Genomic DNA, 19,439 nt, shown 5'->3' with positions numbered 1-19,439 from the left:
TGAAATTACTAGGAACAGTTGAATATGGCATAAAAAGCCCCATAAATGAAGCATAAACACAAGAAATGAGTAGAAGTAAACTTCAGATTTACATGGCAGAAACCTCACCTTAGCTTTCATCCACATGCTTTGTCTGCAATTGCAACTTTGCTGATAAGATTATGATGATTAGACTAATTTTGTTTATACGTAAAGTACATTAATTGATTTTACAAATCAATGTTCTTCACATATTCATGGAATAAGCGTATCAGATTCCCAATCCCTTTTACAGCAATCTGCCATGATGGACGATGTTGGTGTGTGTGTGTGTGTGTGTGTGTGTGTGTGTGTGTGTGTGTGTGTGTGTGTGTGTGTGTCTCTTATCAAAACAGACTGAGCACATAATGATGCCATATAGTATATACAAAAATACATCATGGGGCTTTAATTAGGAATATTTAAATGTGTTAACCCTGTACACTAACTCTGTGCACTGAGACAAAGTGATCATATCCTGAGGTGATGATAAAACGAAGGTGGGTTGCATTGGATCCATTTAGCTGAAAAAAGTGGAGAAAAAAACAGTAAGCTAATTTTTAATTCAATACATTCAAACATTTTACATGAGAATACCAGTTTTAACTTACTGGAACAGCATTGGTCTGAATATGTCCATCTGTATGTTCAAGTTCTGCAAGAAATGTAGTTCATCACAATGTCAATTCTTTGGCATTTAAAAAGAAATGCACAGATGCATACATGTAACAGACACATAAATATAGCATCCTCACCTTTCTCCCCAACAAACTCGAAGTTAGAAGCATTTTGTGAAGTATTCTTTTCTATCTTTAGATGCTTGACTGCAAAAAACCCCCAAAAACATGTAATTAGTCCAGTCCAACATAATCAATGTCAATCAATCAATCAATCAATATCAATTATAAATGAAGACTACTGAGCCAAACACTATGAATAGACTATGGATATATATAGTTTAAGAAAAATATAATTTATCATAGTATGAGAGTAAATATAATAAATTGTTGTGCACCATTGTCTCTAAGCATCACTGACATAAATGCACACAAATATACTAGAAAAATGTGTTACTCAATTTATCATTAAACAATACATCATTTTCACTCATATAATCAACACCTGACCTGAAAAAAAATTAACTGTCTGAAAAAACTAGATTCTTTGTGTAAAGATTTGGTAATTAAAGGGCCAGTGTGTAGAATTTAGCGTTATCTAGTGGTGAGGTTGCAGATTGCATCCAAATGAATACCCCTATACCCGAAGGCCAGTATCTGGGTTGTCTGTTCTGGGCTACTGTAGACACAAGGTGGTGCAACATGGACCTTAAGGAAGGCTGCATGTAGCTCCAATCTGAGATCAAAGTAAGCTTATACTTAAGTATTTGTTCTTCATTGATGTTTGCATCCTTACTGGGAATTAGAATCTGGATCCTGTGTAGTCCAATACTGTATGCTCAGCAGAGCTTGTATTAATCCATTCACTAAACCATTGTTTTTTTATTCATATTCTTGAAAGACACCATCACATACCATTGAAGCTGTCCACTGTCACTGCAGAAATCATCGTGGGTTCAGCAAAGCAAATGATGAACTCTTGAGGAAACATCCCAGTGGACATCCAAAACGTTTTAGTGTTTCTGGGTGGAAAGGGACAAACAGCAGCTGTTGTCTGGTGAATGCACGCCATAGATATATTGACTATATTGCAGAGAAGAAGGCCAATACGATACATTCCAAACAACGTTTTGACCACTCTTGGTGAACTGAGGTCGAAACGTTGTAACAATAAAATTAGCTTAGTGTGCTTAAAGTTATTTTCAGTGGAAGACAAAAAGAAATATACTCAGTTTGAGAGTGTTGAGGAGTGATTAGGAGTCAGTAACAGCCAACTCAGTGTTAATGAATAGCCAGCGTTAAGTTTCACTGCAGATACATAATAACCTAAAGTACCTAATTGTAGAGGACACACTCACCCGTCAATGATGTTTTCTGGTGGGTGATTCTCATCGCTGGATGTAGCGACGACAACTTTTGCACCCAGAGAAGTTAGAGAGGAATCGATCATCTTCATCGAGTCATACGGCACAGACTATGGCTATGATGCCTATTTGTGGCTAATAAACACACTATGGACACAGATTTGTCGTGTAATTGGGTCATGTAGGTAGATAAAATCGACAACTACCGCCGTTGCCAAGCCAACCGCCGCGTCGCAGTAGATATACGTCACGCTTTTATGAACGTCACTATTTCCGACGCACGTTGCTAGTATTTAGTTGTTTAGCACTTAGCAGTGAAAGCAACACAGTTTGACATGGCGAACGGATGCAAAGACGCGCTGTTTACACGCGGAGCTGGACAGGTGAGTCGTGTAGCAGTGTTTAATATTAGATGACAGAAAGTGTGTATCTGTCTACGCTACTGTAGATTTGGTTTAGGTGCTGAACTAGCCAGCTAAGCTACAATCCAATCGACTAATTCGGGTGGCAAACAAAGAGGAAATCCAAAGTATACCTGTGTCTCATTAGCCACCTTATTATATTACGATGTTTTCGAACAGCCATCGCATGCTTGAGCTGTAGCTGCACAAGTGTGTTGCTTCCCTCTTTCTTTAGCATACTTTTTTCTTTAGTTCAGGTGATAAAACATGCTCACGTCAAAAGTCAGGTCAGATGCAGTAATTAGGTTATCAAAATATCAAATTTGCTTCCGTAGTCCATATTCTTTTTTTTAATATATCTTGTCTTGATTTGCATTGAATAGGAGATGCTTTTTAGAAAATAAATCATATCACCAGAAGCTGTAACTCGGTTTTTCTCTTCTTCCAGAGTGACGATTCGGACATATGGGATGACACCGCTTTGATAAAGGCATATGACAAGGCAGTGGCATCATTCAAGGTTAAATTTGGTCCTTTGCAGTATAAGTGCTTTGCAGTATAACTTTTAAAAACTTTTTTTGAGCTTTGTGTTCATTCTCCTCTCTTTTTGCTCTGTGTGCCAGACTGCCCTCAAAGGTGAAGATGAACCGCAAGTTTCTAAGAAAAACCACCCAGGAAAAAAACGCAAAAACAATAAAAAGAACCAGAGCAGGAAAAGAACCAATGCACCGCCAGATAAAGAGGTGTGGAGCAAGAACTCATACTACAATACAATGTACTGTATATAATATGATTACACCTCAGTCATAATGACATCAACTTTCTGTTGCAGTGGCAGGTTGGAGATTATTGCAATGCTTACTGGTCAGAGGACGGCCAGCTGTATGCAGCCACCATCTCCTCCATTGACATGAAGAGGGGAACTTGTATAGTTGTTTATACAGACTATGGTAACGAGGAGGAGCAGAACCTTGAAGACTTGCTTTCAGAGATTTCCGAGGGTGATGAGGAAACGAATTCTAAGGTAAAGTTGTGCAGTTATTATTTTGTTTTAGATGAAAACATTTCTTCTGTTAATAGTGATATACTTGCATCTCTTGAGTTGATTTTGTTCAATAGTATATTTTTATTTTTTCTGTCTTCTAAATAGCCATGTCAAAAATGTAATGTCATGACTCAAATGTTTTCCAAACAGTAGATTTGCGTTAAAAGTTTTGAAAAATGACATGGTAAATCAATCTGTTAGAATGAAAGACATTGGGTTTCTTACATTTTCATCATTGGATGCCCCTTTCACACATCATCTTCAGTCTGTTGATACTTCAGTAATTGTATATTTTGGGATTTACTGCGAACAAAAGTCAGTTTTCTATGATAATCATTTTGACATGTAGCGAATGCAAGATCTGGTATTTCTAATATCTCTGTGACATTTACTTGTAAAGAAAAGCAGCACTGTCCCCAGTTGTTATTCACAAAAGAGTATGCCATTAATTTAGACTGGTCACTCTAAATGTTCAGCTTTCATCCATATTAACTGCTGAGTAAAATTGGTATTGACTGCACTGCACATTGCACAGTATGTTTGTAAAAGAGGATTGAACAGTTACCTTGCCAATTTTGTGGTTATTTCAATATGCCATTCTAGAGTGAATAAAATAGTGGGTAATCACTGTATCAATTGAGGATATGTACGATTAACACAATTCAATATTACTAAGGTATAAAATAAATGCAATTTAAAAAAAGAAGCTAAACTGTTTTTTTTCTGTAATTCAGGTAAATGAAGTAGAATCTTCAACAGAGGAGAGTGACCGGTCAAGTACACCAAACCAACACAAACAGCAGCCACAAAGTAAAACCCAAAAGCCCAAAGCCCACAGGGAACCTCCTCCTCTGTGGGCTCCTGGCTTCCCTGGGTTTCCCCCAGGCCCCCCTCCAATGCCAGCTTTCAGACAGGTAAGAGGGCAGACTCTCTGCCAACAAAATAACTGACTGTTTTCATAAATGCTATTGCTTGATATAAAACTGGTCAAATTGAGATTTAACTAATTTAAACTTTGTCCAGTTGCCATACAAAATGCATGATAATTATAATATTCATTTTAGAAAAAAAGACACTCCAAGAAGTAATAAAAATATTACCTTTGGGGAAGTAAGATTGGAATATACATCTACATACAAATATTTTTGATGAGTTTATGATGATGGAAGCGGGAATTAAGCTGTTAGCAAATTCAGCTGGGAGGGCATTACGGTCTGTGGTTAATAAGTTTAAGATATGTAAAACTGTTGGATATACTACCTATTCATAACGTTATGATGCTTGTGTCTCTCCCATAATAAATTATGCTTCAGGGGTCTGGGGATTTAAGGAATCTAAAACTGCAGATTCCATAGAGAACAGAGTCGCTCACTGCCTTTTTAGGTGTTCATAAGTTTGCTCCGATTTTGGCTGTTCAAGGTGACATGGGCTGACTTCCTGGTTCTATTAGACGTGTAAATGTGAGATGATTAGATTATGGAATCATTTACTTAATATGTCAGAAGACAGGGTCAATAAGAAAGTTTTTATTTGGAGTAAATTAAACGGCTCTCTGTGGGCTAAAGAAATATTCACTTTATTTGAAGAGGTTGGATTACAGTATACATAGTAATAATTTAACTTGTTCAATAGCCTCAATTAGTGAGAAACTATTTGCTTTATTTGAGACAAAATGGTTAAATGACATTTTATTAAAGCCCATATTATGAACATATATCCAAATTAAGCATAATTATGGCCCTGAACCTTATGTTAAAGCAAACTTATCAAGAAATCAAAGGTCCTTAGTGGCTCAGCTGAGAACAGGAATCCTTCCCCTGAACCTTGAAGTTGGTAGATTTAAAAACATTTTGGAAGATGAAAGGTTATGTGAATTATGTGAATTCAATGAAGTTGAAAATGAATCACATTTTCTTTTATACTGTCCCTTGTATGATGAACTGAGAACTCCAATATTTACTGAAATGTCTGTTTAAAAACCCAGAGATGTTCTGGTGCTCTGATGATGACAGAATGGACTGGCTGTTTAACTCTAATGTCTTTAAGTTGGCTAAATATGTATCTGAAGCCTGGAAACAGCGTCAGGACGGTCTATATGTTTAATTGCTGTAATGTCTATCTGGTTTTCATTTGTTATTATTTGTTCCTTTCTTCTTTTGTTTTGGTGTCATGTAAGCCCATTTGGGCTGGGCACTTCTGGTGCATGACACGTTTATAAAAAGAATCCAAAAAAAACAAAACAAATATAATATATTTTTAAAAGTATTAATAATGTGAACAATGGGGAAAAAAACATATAGACAACCTCTCAGGGTGAGTGTTTCTATTGCATAAGTATTGTTTTGCCATACGCATTATTGGCATTTATGTTCATATATCTACCCTCTGTATTGATACAACTATAGTACCAGTCAAAGGTTTGGACATATCTACACATTCATTCATCTACATTTTCCTAATTTAAACAGTTGTATACATTGTAACAACAATGCCAAAGACATGAAATATATGAGAACCCATAAGGAATCATAAGTTGGGTGATTGTGGAGGTCAGGCCATCTCATACCTCATACAGCACTCCACCACTCCCTGAATGGTCTTGCCCCACTCTACCTCTCTGAGCTTCTACACCCTAATGGCTCTTTTCCACTATACAGTTCTAGCACTACTCGGCTTGACTCGACTCGGCTCGGTTCCAGGAATGACCTTTTCCATTACAAAGAAGTACCTACTCAACGTGGACGGGGTGGTCATAGCACGGCTCAGCGAAACTGCCGTGACTTCTTTTTATACGTGACACAAACACATAAACAATGGAGGACATGGAGGCGATGGTATACTTGCTGCTGTATGTGGCTTTCTGTCACACACAAAGCAAGAAAATTGAGCCGTATGGCTGTAACGCTGTTCTTGGTATTTTAAAATGCCGGGTTTGATTCTTGTGTGGGACGACTCATGACTCTTCCAGCGACGACTCTTCTGACCAATCAGTGGCCGGCTGTCTGTTGACGTCACATTTAGTATCGGCTCGGCTCGCTTGGAACCTCAGCAGATCAGGTACTAAAAAAGTAGCAGGTACCAGGTACCAGGTACTAGCCCTAGTGGAAACGCAAAAAAAACAGAGTCGAGGTGTGCTGGAACTGTGTAGTGGAAAAGCGCCATTATACACCCACCCAATCTCTCAGGTCAGCTGATCAGCTGCTCCTGAGTGTGCCTAAAACTAAGTGGAAGCTGTGTTGGCTCCTAAATTATGGAATAAGTTGGATTGAAAATAGCCCTTACATGACCTGGAGGTGTGTTTTGGGTCATTGTCCTATTGAAAAACAAATAAAGGTCCCACTAAGTGCAAACCAGGTGGGATGGTGTGTTGCTGCAGAATGCTGGTCAAGTGTGCCTTGAAATATGAACAATTTGCCAGCAATGTCACCAGCAAAGCATCACACCTCCTCCTCCATGCTTCATGGTGGGAACCACACATGTAGATGCCATCCGTTCACCTTCTCACAAAGACACAGTGGTTGGACTCATCAGACCAAAGCACAGTCTTTCAATGGTTTAATGTCCACTCTTTGTGTTTCTTGGCACAAGCAGTTCTCTTTTCTTATATATCACTCCTATTAGTGTTTTAGTTTTTTTGCAGCAGTTTGACTGTGAGGGCCTTATTCATACGGTCTTTTCCCAACAGTTGATGTGAAGATGTGTCTGCTACTTAAACTCTGTGAATCATTTATGGGAGCTCTAATCTGAGGCGCCGGTAATTGGTGATTTCTGAGGCTGGTAACTCTTATGAGCTTATCCTCTGCTGCAGAGGTAACTCTTCATCTTTCTTTCCTAGGGCGGTCATCATAAGAGCCAGTTTCATCACAGTGTTTGATGGTTTTTGCAACTTAAAGTTTTTGAAATTTTCCTGCTTGATTGACCTTCATGTCTTAGTTATGACAGACTGTCGTTTCTCTTTACTCAGTTGAGTGGTTCCTGCAATAATATGGATTACTACAGTGGTAGTACTTTTTTGATTACATCGTGATTCCAGACGTGCTATTTCATAAACGTTTGACTTGTACTGTATGTATTAAGTCATAATAAGATAAATAGTAATCTGAGATTCTGGAGGGCCTTCCAGTACATTGTACATGTACGTTGATCAAATCTATCAAAATGTTTAGGTTAACCATTAACCTCTCTGTTATGCAAAATTATCAAGGGTAGTTCTCAGTATTATTGAGATCACAGTGTGTTTTTAAGCCTCTTTTTGTCTTTTGTTCTTACTCTACCAGGGTGGAGGCAGGAGATCCGGTGGTCATGGACCTGTACCTCCTTCCTGGCCTCCCATGATGCCCTTTGGTCCACCAGTGAGTTGGAATATATCTTCACACTAATGCTGATTAGAAATGCAAATACTGCAGCAGAAACTATCATTTGCACCTGTATGATGATAAGTCAAACAGACAATTTTCTGATCACACATTCTCTCTGGGTGATTTCTCTACCTCAGATGATCCCTCCACCTCCTCCGATGAGCCCTGACATGGTGGATGATGAAGCGTTGGGTGGCGTGCTCATCTCCTGGTACATGAGTGGATATCACACAGGATACTACCTGGTATGAGCACAGAAGCTAGCTGACTTATTATGGATTTAGAATGGAATTCTAGCTTTTATTTACAATCAAGGGCAGTGAGAGTATGAGGTTATTTAGAGGTTTTCTCCTTTTCAGGAGTTTGTTCTATTTTTGCTGTTATGCTTCTTAGCAAAGTAAAACCTTTTTAAAGAACACCCACCTCTTCATAACAGGTGGGAGTCCTTCATTTTTAAAAGGAGAGATATTTTAAATTAATATTTTTCTTTTTTTTTCTACAGGGGTTGAAACAAGGACGTAAAGAAGCTGCCAACTGGACAAAACTGCACCACAAATGAAATGATCAGCAAAAGATGTCACAATTTTAGTTACACAGGGTGTCACCTGGAGCAGCAGTCACCCTCCCTGTTGTGCCTGATGCGTGTCCTTGTTTCAAAAGGGAAACAAGGGATTGTACATGATTTGAACAGGTAGCTCCTTTGAGTTCAAGGAGGAGTTTTTTTGTATTCTTTGTAAATAAATTAAATAAAGGCTATCGGAGCACAGTTGTAAACTCGGTTAATTATTTTTATTATACTGACAAACAGACACACTATCATAAAATTAATGTTTATTGGACATGATATGTGTAATGAAAGAACTGATGGCTTTTTTTCCACTCATATGAAATTTTTTTTTCTCATTTATTTTACCACTTAGCACAAAAAAGCAATTGTTTTTCTGGATATTAGTTTAAGAAATATGAATGTGACAGCCTCAATGACATGTGGTTGTAATGGCAAGTATTGTCCAGCAGAAGTCAGACTAGTATAATGTAGTCACGTAACAGGAAACTATGGCAGGAATACATAATAGGCTGGTGTTTAAACCTCTACAGAATGACTGCCATGCAGAGGAAGACTCACCATTTCTAGTGTGTCTGCTCTGCACTTGTGTCTCTTGACACGCAAAGAATTTGATTACAAGCCAGACTTGAGTCCTGCTTTAGTCCCTGTGGTGCTTTCCACATAGTTAATTCACAGTATCATTCCAGGATATGCCTTGCAGTTGAGCCCACCCTTCTCCCTGAGGTGCTCCCTCGTCCACCACCCAATATAGGATCGCATCCATCATGATGTTTTTCAACTCATATCAGATGGGTACATATTTCAGGGTGCTAGTACGCAAGGTTTCAACTACAGATAGTATGAGACATTAGGCCAGCTGAAGATAGATGAAGACTGATTCTTAAATGTGTTAACATCATTCGAAGATATTTTATCTTAACATCCATTACACTTGATCAACTCAAAGTTACAGACTTTTAATGATTAAAGGGCCTTTGGAGGTTAGAGAGAGAACATGGGGGCGATGTAATATTAATACAAACCAATACTTGTCTTGCATTCATTTATATGGTATGTTTGTGAAATGAGAGCCTGAACTTCATTACTTTCTTGGCTTGATGACTGGGTCTACAGAATTTGTATTATTATCTTCACCCTGATCACCCATGAAAACAGATCCTGGAATGTTTGGGGTTTAATAATGTAAGAACAGAAGAGGAAGTAGGGCAACGGTTGCAAATACTGGATGTGAGTTTATATTTAGAATATAGAAAACCACATGTAATTACAGTGGGCTGCTATAGCCACAATCATTCTGCTGGGCCCTGTAGTGCTTTTGCTCTATGAAAAGGAAGCCAAACAGGTTTCTTATATTTCAAATACTGGTGATTTGCTGCCTGCTTACACCCACTCCTCTGGTTCTAAACTAGTGGGCAATTGATCATACTGCATATGTGTGTATGTGTGTTAGGGAGAGAGAGAAACAGAATAGTGTTTTGTGTTAGGATGTAACAGTATGATTGTCTCCTGCTTTTTATACCATGTGATCATCCTCCAGCTGCTCTAAAGCCATTGCTTTCTGAGTGAAGAGCGGTCCCTTTGTTTGTGTGCTGACTGGTCGGCATTTTATAGCCCACTGTGACTGTGCCAGTATTGCCTGCTGTATTTGATTCTCATGTAGCTGTCACTTTTGTTTTGTTGTTTTTGTGTGCATATGTGTGGGCAATAGAGAGAAAATGGGTAAAGAAAGAGGAACGGTAACAGGAGAAAATGTAGTTTGTTGGATTTACAAATAGAATATGCACTATAAACAAGGGCTGATAAGCCAGACCTATCTTCTCCTCCCAGATGGGTTTAAAATCTGCCACAGAAAAGCTTCCACATAAACCCATTGCTTGCCTGACTCTGCAGCAAACTGAGCTGCCCAAAGGGCTCGATGGAGCCCAGTGAGGAGTTAAAAGGGGGTCAGTCCTAGCTTGGGAAAGCACTGCTCCCCTCTGTGACTGTCTACCCCCTACTGACCAGAGCGGCATGAGGCTTGTAAACATAATCTGCATTTCACATAGTCCCTTCTAGGAACCAGACAGACATCCAAGTAAGATCACATTGCCGCATGAGTTACAGCGCCTTCAGCTATTTACCCAAGCTCCCAACATCAACAAACATCCTGCTTTTAAATAAGAGACTTGGGGGGAGATTAGAGAAAAAGGGGGATACACAAGCCCCATTCCCGTCTCTGTAGAAACAGAACCGCAAACACTTACTGCAGAACTACAGTCATCATCACGTTTAAGATCATGGTGCAAGCACCTTTAACCCCAATTGAATAGAGTAAATATTTAAGGGACATGAAAAGATCCATTTAGACCATTATGCATAGACTTTGACTCTGTGCTAAATGACTAGGCTGAAGTGTGAGACTTTAATAGTAAGCATAGTGCAATAAACTGTAACTAATCTGGTTCTGTAGCGTGGGAAATGAAACACTGTTTATGTTTGTTCCAGTAAACATAAACAAATGTTTGCAACCAGAGCCTATTTTATTTTTTATGATTGGCAGACAGACAGTAGATTGCAGTTAAAAGGCTGTTTATGATGCAGAAAAGAACTGAACAAAACATGCTTGCCATCAGGACATGAATACTATATATTGCCAGACAGTGGATTTTCAGGGTTCATTACGTCAACAATGGCTCACAATTATCCATACCTAGACTTTATCTTAATGCAGTAATTCCCAAGCATGCATCAATAGAGGCTTTTTAATTTATTGATGTCTTCTGGGTACCTTCAGCTTTTCTCTCCTCTAATTACTCACATTTATTTGAAAAGTATCAGGTGATACAGGTCAGCGTTGGAGTTACAGTGTGTAGATGTACAGCAAATAGGTAACTGAAGTTATGCTGGACTTTAGCTTTACATCACCTATTTTAATATATTCTAATATTATCAGTGGGTTGTCCAAAGTGTCATTAAAACAAGGGAGCAGGGACAGGGTTTTGACATTTAAACATTCCAAGGTGTAAATCTTGGAGACTTCATTCAGAGTTGTGTCTGTGAGGATGTGGCGTCTGTCTCAGTGACACTGATCCTCAATGACCTTCTGACCTTTCAGAATTCCATTCACAGCCGGTCCAGTGAAGTCCCTTGTGCAGCTCAGGTATTGTGATTCACATTCCTGCTGGATCTTGCAGCTCGTAAATAAAATGATGCCCCATGAAGGCAAAGCTTATACACTCCTGCTTTACAGCACCCTACAAGTGCTGCATACTTCTCACCAACCAAGCAGTAGCAAATAATAAGAATTACTGATCCTGTACATTTAAGAGGCTGATCTATTAACAGGTCATGACATTATTTACTCTGGTATCCTCTTATATGTGACATGCCACTGAGGCCATATGATAACCTCATTAACAACTAGATCAACTGGTGGTTCAATCATTCAAATGCATGTCATCTTCATCAAGAAGAGTTGCTTAAACCATCAGTATTCTGTGGAGACCTCAAGGTTTCCAAGGGTATCAAAGATGTCAGACTGAACTCCAAATGTAGACCCCCCCCCCCCCCCCCAAATTTAAAAAAAGAATTCTTTCATGCATATGTTGTTTATTAAAAGCACAAAGGACCAATCTAAGTGTAATATACACAGACACAGTCCTGTAGAGTGGAGTTAATTTCTCACTTTGAAGAGATATAGGACTACAGGGGATTTTGTATGTGTTAGGGTCGGTTGTACCTTGGAGAAAAAAACATCTTGGCTATAAAGGCTACTAATAATAATAAAATGGTAAAACTCATTCATTGGTGACCAATTTATAGTTATTTGCTCTAATGATGGTACAGGCGTTTATACCATGCTTAATCCCTAATGAATAACGTGCATAAACTATAAACAGGCCTTCAACACCTCATATATTTCAATAGTGAATCTCTGCCCTAAATGTAAGCCATTCATATCGCCGGTAGAGGTCTCTGGATACAGGACAGGGCGAAGTCTGCACCACATGGGGTGTCACCGTGTCACTGTGGACGCGCAAGGGGCAGTGTTTGGAAAAGTGAAAAGTCAGCTGTGAGGGAAGACTCGGTAAATCTATTTTCCCAGCCTCTAGACTTGTTTCAGTCTCAGTTTCCACTTTAGAGAACAACAAAAAAAAAGCCAGTGTGTGATTCGGAGTTTGCTCAAATCTCTCGGGAGTTTCGCCGGTGGGGCCGTTTCGTGCCACCTGGATCCGCGCGTGGCTGTTTGGCACTTTTCGAAGCGGTTCCTCCCTTTGCGCTCAATTTAAGCTCAGTTTAATACGCTCTACAAAAGTCTTTCTGTGAAGTTGCCAGAAAGCAGAGACGATGTTTTGCCGCAATCAAACAACCAGAGCCACCGTTGCCCGCGGCTCTGCCCTTGAAATGGAGATACGGCGAGGGAAGTTCAGAAAGAGCGTTTTTCTGGACACATCACAGGTAGACTCTGATTATCCGCCAGTTATCACCACACACACACACACACACACACACACACACACACACACACACACACACACACACACACACAAACACAAACAAACAATGTGGGGATCCTCTATTTACCCCTCTGACTGATGTCTCTCCCTCTACGCACTAACTTGTTTGGCACACTTTTAATCTTGTATTGAAGGCATTTGAGTGTGTACACTGTGTTGCTTTTGTGAGATATTTTAATTAAATTGCACTGGAGAGCTACGCTGGTGCGTTCACGTCCTCAAATTAAAGCTCTTAATTGCAGCATTTCCAAGCTACTTTACATTTTACTCTAAGCATAAAACCAATAATATTCCTACAGAGACTTGAAAGTGTTTCTGTTGCACTCAGTAGTGGGCTGATAGCAACTTAATTGTACTTTATGTTGTGTTCCATCTCTTATGATTTATTATTCTTACATGTTTTAATATTGTGTAGTTTTGAGAGGGTTATTGCATGACATTCGTCTTTTATAATGGCAATTTATAGTGTATAATGAACATTATACTTTTGAATTATGTTCTCAAGAGATTTCTGCTTTGTTTAATCTCTGAGACTTTCTTTGAATAACGTTGCAAAATTGCAAAACTGGCCTTCTGCACAGCCCAGGATTTCAGCCTGACTGTGTCCTATAACTGCTTTGCACAGTCAGCCACAGGGGAAATAGTCAGAATATACTCCATCCACCAAAAGTTGAGAGGTCAAAGCTGAAGCCTGTGTATCCCTCTGAGCTGTTTATCACTGGATTACAACTGGTACCCTTCATGCATGTTTTCCTCTTCCTCTCTGCAAAGCTCCCATGTCAACATCTGCTTCATATTAGCCACCGTTTGTCGACAGAGCAGACAGGTTCAGAAGCACTCCAATCCTCTAATTACTTTTACTCACAGTCCACTTTAATACTGTTCTGATGGAAAGTCCTCCCTCCGTCTATCTCACCCTTTCTCACGAACATTCACTTGCCTGTGAGTCGTGAGGAGTATGCATATTACTTCGGTTTCATTTTAGACTACTGGTGTAAGGTCATTCAGCCAGAAACTTGTTCTTGTTTTGGGTCTGTGTATGTGTGTCTGTTGAACTAAAACTAAACCCACATTGTAGGTGTACACTGTGCTGTGTTAAACTAGACAGACATGAGAAAGAAGGATGTGTGTGTATGTGTGAGAGAGAGGGGGAGACTCAATTGTAAGAGGATACTTAAGGAATGTTAATGGTGCAATACAGCAAATGGAAGAGATAGGGTAGCTATTGATTCTGGCTTTCTCCTTCCCTTTCTGAATCTCTCTCACTTTGTCATCCTTTCTGTGTATGTGTGCATTTGTGTATGTCACCACACATGTGCAGGCATATACACTTGCAGCTTATATGTATTACTACTTGTTTCTAATTCACAGAAAAACACCGCCAACCCCCGGGGAAAACAGACACACTCCATTGTATTGATTTGCAGTCACAATTATCCAGATGTGGTGTCTGAACAGCATTGGTTCATATCTTAAATACAGGCTCATATAGGCCAATCACTCATAACATCTCCTGGAGGTGTAGTGCTGTTGACGTGGTTAAGCCTGTACAGTATATCAGGCAGGAGTGATTGTTCTTCAGATGGTGTGGGTTGATGATTGTCTCCAGAGCATACCGTGTGAGCTATGTTCCTCTTTGTGAGAAGAGATGAGCATTGGCACTTGGTCTTTTTTTGGGGGGGGGTGGGTGTTTCCTACCATCTTAAATAATATTGATTTATGTGTTTCTTTTGCCTGCAATTTTGGATAAAGGTTAGATGAGGAGGGAGCAGAAGTAGAGAAATATATTTGGGAGAAAAAAAAAGAATCAAATCCAAACGAATGAAAAAGGGAAGGTTGGGGTTATGCTGAGCCATCACAGACATCCTTGAATGTAGCTTCATGGATGTTCCACCAGAGCTGTGATAATTAGTTCATAAATTGATTAGTTAACTTTTATGGAAAAATACCAAAAATGTTCAGCTTTTCGGTGCCATACATCATAGTAAACTAAACATTTTGGATTGGAACATGACATTCATTGACGTCACCTTGGAATCTAAACTATAGCAGACATTCTTCACCATTTCTGATGTTTTATAGACAGAACTGATAACGTAAACAATCATTAGTTGCAGCCCTATATTCCTTCCCCCACTTGTATTGATTGTTAAGTCTCTCTATTACTTATTTATCAGAGTAAAGACTTTGTTTTCACATCAACAATCATTGCTTCCTTAACTCTGTAATCTGCTCTCCGTTGGCTCTCATACAAGATTAATTTGTGTCTCAAGCTTTGTTGTCAATGCTAATGATCCTCTTTCAGAGACTTGGACTTCCCTTCAGCTCTGTGTGTTAGGGCTCTCTTAATGCCACTGTGGAACCAGCCTGTGGCATTTCAATGAAGCAAGCTACCTTAGTATGAATGCATCCCATTTTCACTGTGCCAGGGGAGATCACATGTGTGTGAGCGTGCACGTGTTTGTGCCAACATTTGAACCTCTTATGTAAATGTGTGCATGTAAAACGTGGTTTGTCTGGAGTTTGTGTCAGTCAATGACATGCTATCAGTGAATGAAATGCACCATGCTCAAACAGCTGATAGAGATAGAAAAGCCTCTACCGCTTTGTTGGACCAAACCCAAAGTGACCAGTGCCGACTTTGTTTAGCACACTCATTTGTATGCCTGCGGGCAATGAAAGTGTGTATTTGGTAGAGGAAAGATACTGGTTAGGACTGTCCCACGTGTACCAGAATTTAGTAGCTTGTTGAGTGAAGTGATTAAAAAAAACTCACAGTCATCAGTGAACATTTATGCATTTTGTCTGTGCTATTTTGCCTAGAGACTAGGTGAAAATGAAGCCAAGAGAACGATTTGGTAAAACTAAATATCTGCTATTATTAATCAAGAGAGTGCAGGACCAGGCTTTGGGGATTTCTGTAGACTGTGTGCCTAATTACAGCAATCAGTTATTTAAATAAAATATTAAAATGTTTAAAATATTGTTAGGCACCCAATTTGTCTTTTAGACATATTATTATGTCAAAATGTAATATAAGATGAATAAGAAGTTTAGAGTTATGGCTTATATTTTGTGTCTACCTTATCAAGAGAAGCCCTGACAGTCTGTGTTCTGACTCCACATCCTCTGAGGTCCAGTGCTGAATCATTCTGCTGTGTGCATATCAGAAATTGACAGGATAATATGGTCAGAGAGTTGAAAAAGAGAGAAAGAAACGGAGCAAGCGATTACATGCTCATACAGCATTTGTCCAGAAATCCATTCTGCAGCCGTCCTGTCAATTCTCTGCCTGCTGCTCTCAGTGGGAGCAGAGAAGACATCTGCTTTCTACATCCCTCCTCTCATCCACAAGGCCACCAGTGTGTCTCTGCACTCTGCTCTTGTCTCCGTCCTCGCCGGCTCTGCTGTTTCGGCTGAAGCCACCCAGGCATGCAGTGGGAGCATGGGTAGTACAGTTATTATTATGGAGGTGGGGATGGAATGTCCTCAATTTCAATGCTCTGACTTTGTGTTATGTTTAACTCAAGGATGGTCCCCAATTCCCCACTAGTCCGTACCACTGTGGCAACCATCAGCTATGCAGGGCCAGGAAGTGGTTATGTGTGTGTGTGTGTGTGTGTGTGTGATGACACACCCATCCACCCACACTCGCTCCCAGCTTGAAGGAGAGTATGGCAAAGTCTGGGAGTCTGCCATGTGTGTTGAGTAAATCTTTAACAACTTTGGGCTGCGGTTTGGTTGGTTTTGGTGCTCTGCCCTTCTCCACCCTGTAGATCCACACATTCTCACCAGCATGCTTCCAAACTGAAACTACTAGAGGCTTTAATGAAAATCAGGATACAATGGGTGTTTCCTCTGCTCAGCATATATTCACCCACCTTAAAAAGAATGTGTTGGTCACACCAGAGGTGCAGGAACTCCTATTTTGAGATTTTAGTAATACAGTGTTTCCTTTATGCAAAGCCAGACTTTTGGAAAAGAAGAAACTCTATGAGAACTTGGTTCAGCAAGAGAAATGTCTACATGTTTTTTGGGGAATATTTTTGCTTTTATCAGTGGAAACTGATGCTACTCAGTAGTATACCTCCCCAGTCTGAGATATTGTCTGCTGATATGTTTTCTCCAGATGCTTAGATTTACGGTTTCTAGTTTACAGAGGCAGATGTTGCACTGCTCAGCTGTCTCTCAGTGTGGCTTCTACTAGTGTTTAATGTGGCCTCGCAGGAACTGTGATAAACTAAGTTTGTTTATAAACGCATATGTGTGCCTCCCCACATACGGAGAGGGGGAGAAGTCATGTTGCCAGGGCAACACTATAGTAATCAAAGTGGGAGAACCTCAGACCATTGAGAAAAGACTCACTTTCAAGGAATGCCAATCCCCCCCCCCCCCCAGAGTCTCTCAAGGCAGCTCTGTGTACCCAGAGAACAATGGGCCATCACTGCACTGTAGCCCAAAACTAAGCCCTGTTCTGGGGCATGAAATGCCAGGCAAAGGGGCTCAGAGGCCCTGGGCTTCTTAGGAGTGGATGCACTCCACTAGATTGCTTGAACAACTGCAGAGCCAAGCTTCTTAAAGACTGGCATACATGCAGTTCTATGCAAGAGTTATGATATTGCTTTTTTAGCCCAATCTTTCAAATGTATGTGGGACTGACCAGAAGTGTTTAAATCTGTTTAAACAAGTGTGTGTGCACCCCAAGGCGTTCTGGCATGTTGGACACAGCAGGGGGACCAGGGAGATGCCAGGGAAAAAGTTTACCCCTTACAAGACCCTTCGTCTCAAACAAAGCACGACTACTAGAGCTGTATGCTTGGAGACTTTCTCGGTATGCTGAAGGATATTTTAACTAGCAAATGTTTAACTTTTTTATTACACAGGCTTTGTGTGTACATCATTGTGGAGAACAGTTCCCACTTAGCCTCTGAGTGCTAGCACAAAATGAACAATTGTTAATCTCAGTTTCTTCAAGCCGTGAGTAAAATTCAGAGACTGACTGGACTGTTTGCCTAATAAGTTTGATGAAAGACAGAACAAAGGTTTATTGTTCTAATAAAATATTAAATAAAACTTGTTATTAATTCTACTGTTGAACCCAAATAGACACATTCTTTATCTTTTTGTGCAAAAAGTAAAGTTATGTAATAGTTTGATATTTAACACAATAGCACTATTGTTTTTGAAATTTCATCAATCAAATGTATATAGCTTCCTTGCTGTAATGTAAGCTCATCTCTTTCAGTCTTGTTAGTTTTTATGATGATCAGAACAACAGCTGACAATCCTTTCGCACTGTAGATTTCTTGACTTGTTGTTAGGCCTTTTTGTATTTCATATGACCCACACACATAGTTACAGTGTGTCCACATGCACTAACCCTTCACTGGTCCTCTCCAGACAACACTTTCCTTCACAGCTTTATCTTATCTAAGTCTGACTGACCGGACATGCTGGACAAACTGTTCAATGTTTGGCTTAGATAGATTGTAGCACTGGCATTACAAAGGTAGAATTTAAACAACTTGTGTGTTAATTTGAAATGATTGCAGGATATATTTTTTTCCACAGTGGATGTTTTTTTTGCTGCAGGGGTGGAAGAGTTATTCAGACCTTTTATTTAAAAGTACCTTGTAGAGTTGACTTCTAATAGTGATTTGAAGCATTTTATAATGAGCCAGTACAATTTTGTTTGTCTCTCAAGCTACCAAACATAGATGTGTTAATGCAGGATTAAAATACTTCTTAAAAAAACAGCTTTGCAAATGTTTTTATGAGGAAGGAAATGCATTTAATACTTTTGTTAGACCTCAAGGATACACACAATTAGCTTTGGTGAGGAACACACAATATAAACGTGTTCATTTACTAAAAAAGTTTAAAGAAAAAGCAGCAATAACATGAGTTAAATGTCCTGCATTCAAAATCTTACTTAAGTCAACATAAGTAATTATCAGGAACTACTAAGTATCAAAATAAAAAGTCCTCATTATGCTGCAGAATGACTCTTGCCAGTGTGACGTTATATTTTAATGCAAATGCAATGCTGTGTACGCAGCATTTTATCAAAGTAAAGCCTATTTTTAAGTACGTAATATCATGTTAGGTCATTTAATCTATAACAGCGCATCATATTTTATGAGCTGAATATATATTTGGAATGTAAAACCCTGATCTTCAGTGTAACAAGCAACTATAGCTGTCAAATACATATAGTGGAGTAAAAAGTACTTCTCTCAATGGTGTAGTGAAATAGAAATGTATAAAAATGGATATAGTCTGGTGTTTTAAAGTTCAGTAATTGACTGAATATACTTAGTCACACCTTATGAGTGTTCTGTTTTCAAGTCCTCTTTGCTATAAATGAATACAGACCGAATACAGTTGGCTGCCTTTGTGTGACGGCCGTACATGTTTTGGCCTTGGAATGTGGTTAGTGTCTCTATGTGGCAGCTGGTGTCAGGGTGCAGTTTAACAGCTGAGGGTCTGTTGCTGATGCTGCATATGAACCCCACCCAACCACATATCTGTATGTGTCTGCATTACAGAGCTTCACTCTGAACATGATGTTA

At 39.4% G+C, this 19,439-nt stretch overlaps 3 protein-coding genes across 4 annotated transcripts in view; 2 read left to right on the top strand and 1 right to left on the bottom strand.

The window, feature by feature from the left end:
• Positions 1-361: 361 nt before the first annotated feature.
• On the bottom strand, positions 362-2,236 carry hspb11 (heat shock protein, alpha-crystallin-related, b11). 2 transcript variants are annotated; one of them, XM_053325850.1, is made up of 5 exons: positions 1,994-2,236; positions 1,551-1,657; positions 774-842; positions 630-673; positions 362-542 (listed from the first exon to the last, which is right to left on the bottom strand). In XM_053325850.1, exons 1-5 carry the CDS (start codon positions 2,089-2,091, stop codon positions 450-452), a joined length of 411 nt encoding a protein of 136 aa, XP_053181825.1. In that variant the 5' UTR covers positions 2,092-2,236; the 3' UTR covers positions 362-449. The 2 variants fall into 2 exon arrangements, with proteins under 2 accessions (XP_053181825.1, XP_053181826.1); XM_053325851.1 differs by having other exon boundaries at positions 1,551-1,682; positions 1,994-2,137.
• On the top strand, positions 2,202-8,577 carry smn1 (survival of motor neuron 1, telomeric). Its single transcript, XM_053325847.1, has 8 exons — positions 2,202-2,382; positions 2,849-2,920; positions 3,024-3,143; positions 3,233-3,424; positions 4,180-4,359; positions 7,723-7,797; positions 7,941-8,048; positions 8,306-8,577. Exons 1-8 carry the CDS (start codon positions 2,335-2,337, stop codon positions 8,360-8,362), a joined length of 852 nt encoding a protein of 283 aa, XP_053181822.1. The 5' UTR covers positions 2,202-2,334; the 3' UTR covers positions 8,363-8,577.
• Positions 8,578-12,562: 3,985 nt separating this feature from the next.
• Positions 12,563-19,439, top strand: part of rtkna (rhotekin a) — a 56,942-nt gene continuing 50,065 nt past the window's right edge. The window contains exon 1 of the mRNA XM_053325070.1: positions 12,563-12,808. Within this exon, the coding sequence (XP_053181045.1) occupies positions 12,698-12,808 (111 nt within the window). The 5' untranslated portion in view covers positions 12,563-12,697. The remainder of the gene's footprint in view (positions 12,809-19,439) is intronic.

This window comes from Scomber japonicus, chromosome 9, assembly GCF_027409825.1.
Source record: "Scomber japonicus isolate fScoJap1 chromosome 9, fScoJap1.pri, whole genome shotgun sequence".
NCBI lineage: Eukaryota > Metazoa > Chordata > Actinopteri > Scombriformes > Scombridae > Scomber > Scomber japonicus.
Note: the sequence above shows the minus strand (reverse complement) of the source record. Positions and strands in the feature narration are given on the sequence as shown.

Excerpts from the sequence above, each read along its gene's own strand:
- hspb11 (XM_053325850.1), bottom strand. The coding sequence starts at position 2,091 with ATGAAGATGATCGATTCCTCTCTAACTTCTCTGGGTGCAAAAGTTGTC. Across the intron at positions 1,658-1,993 it reads CCAGAAAACATCATTGACGG|AAACACTAAAACGTTTTGGA; the intron begins GTGAGTGTGTCC and ends CTTTCCACCCAG. Across the intron at positions 843-1,550 it reads GACAGTGGACAGCTTCAATG|TCAAGCATCTAAAGATAGAA; the intron begins GTATGTGATGGT and ends GGTTTTTTGCAG.
- smn1 (XM_053325847.1), top strand. The coding sequence starts at position 2,335 with ATGGCGAACGGATGCAAAGACGCGCTGTTTACACGCGGAGCTGGACAG. Across the intron at positions 4,360-7,722 it reads CAATGCCAGCTTTCAGACAG|GGTGGAGGCAGGAGATCCGG; the intron begins GTAAGAGGGCAG and ends TTACTCTACCAG. Across the intron at positions 8,049-8,305 it reads ATCACACAGGATACTACCTG|GGGTTGAAACAAGGACGTAA; the intron begins GTATGAGCACAG and ends TTTTTTCTACAG.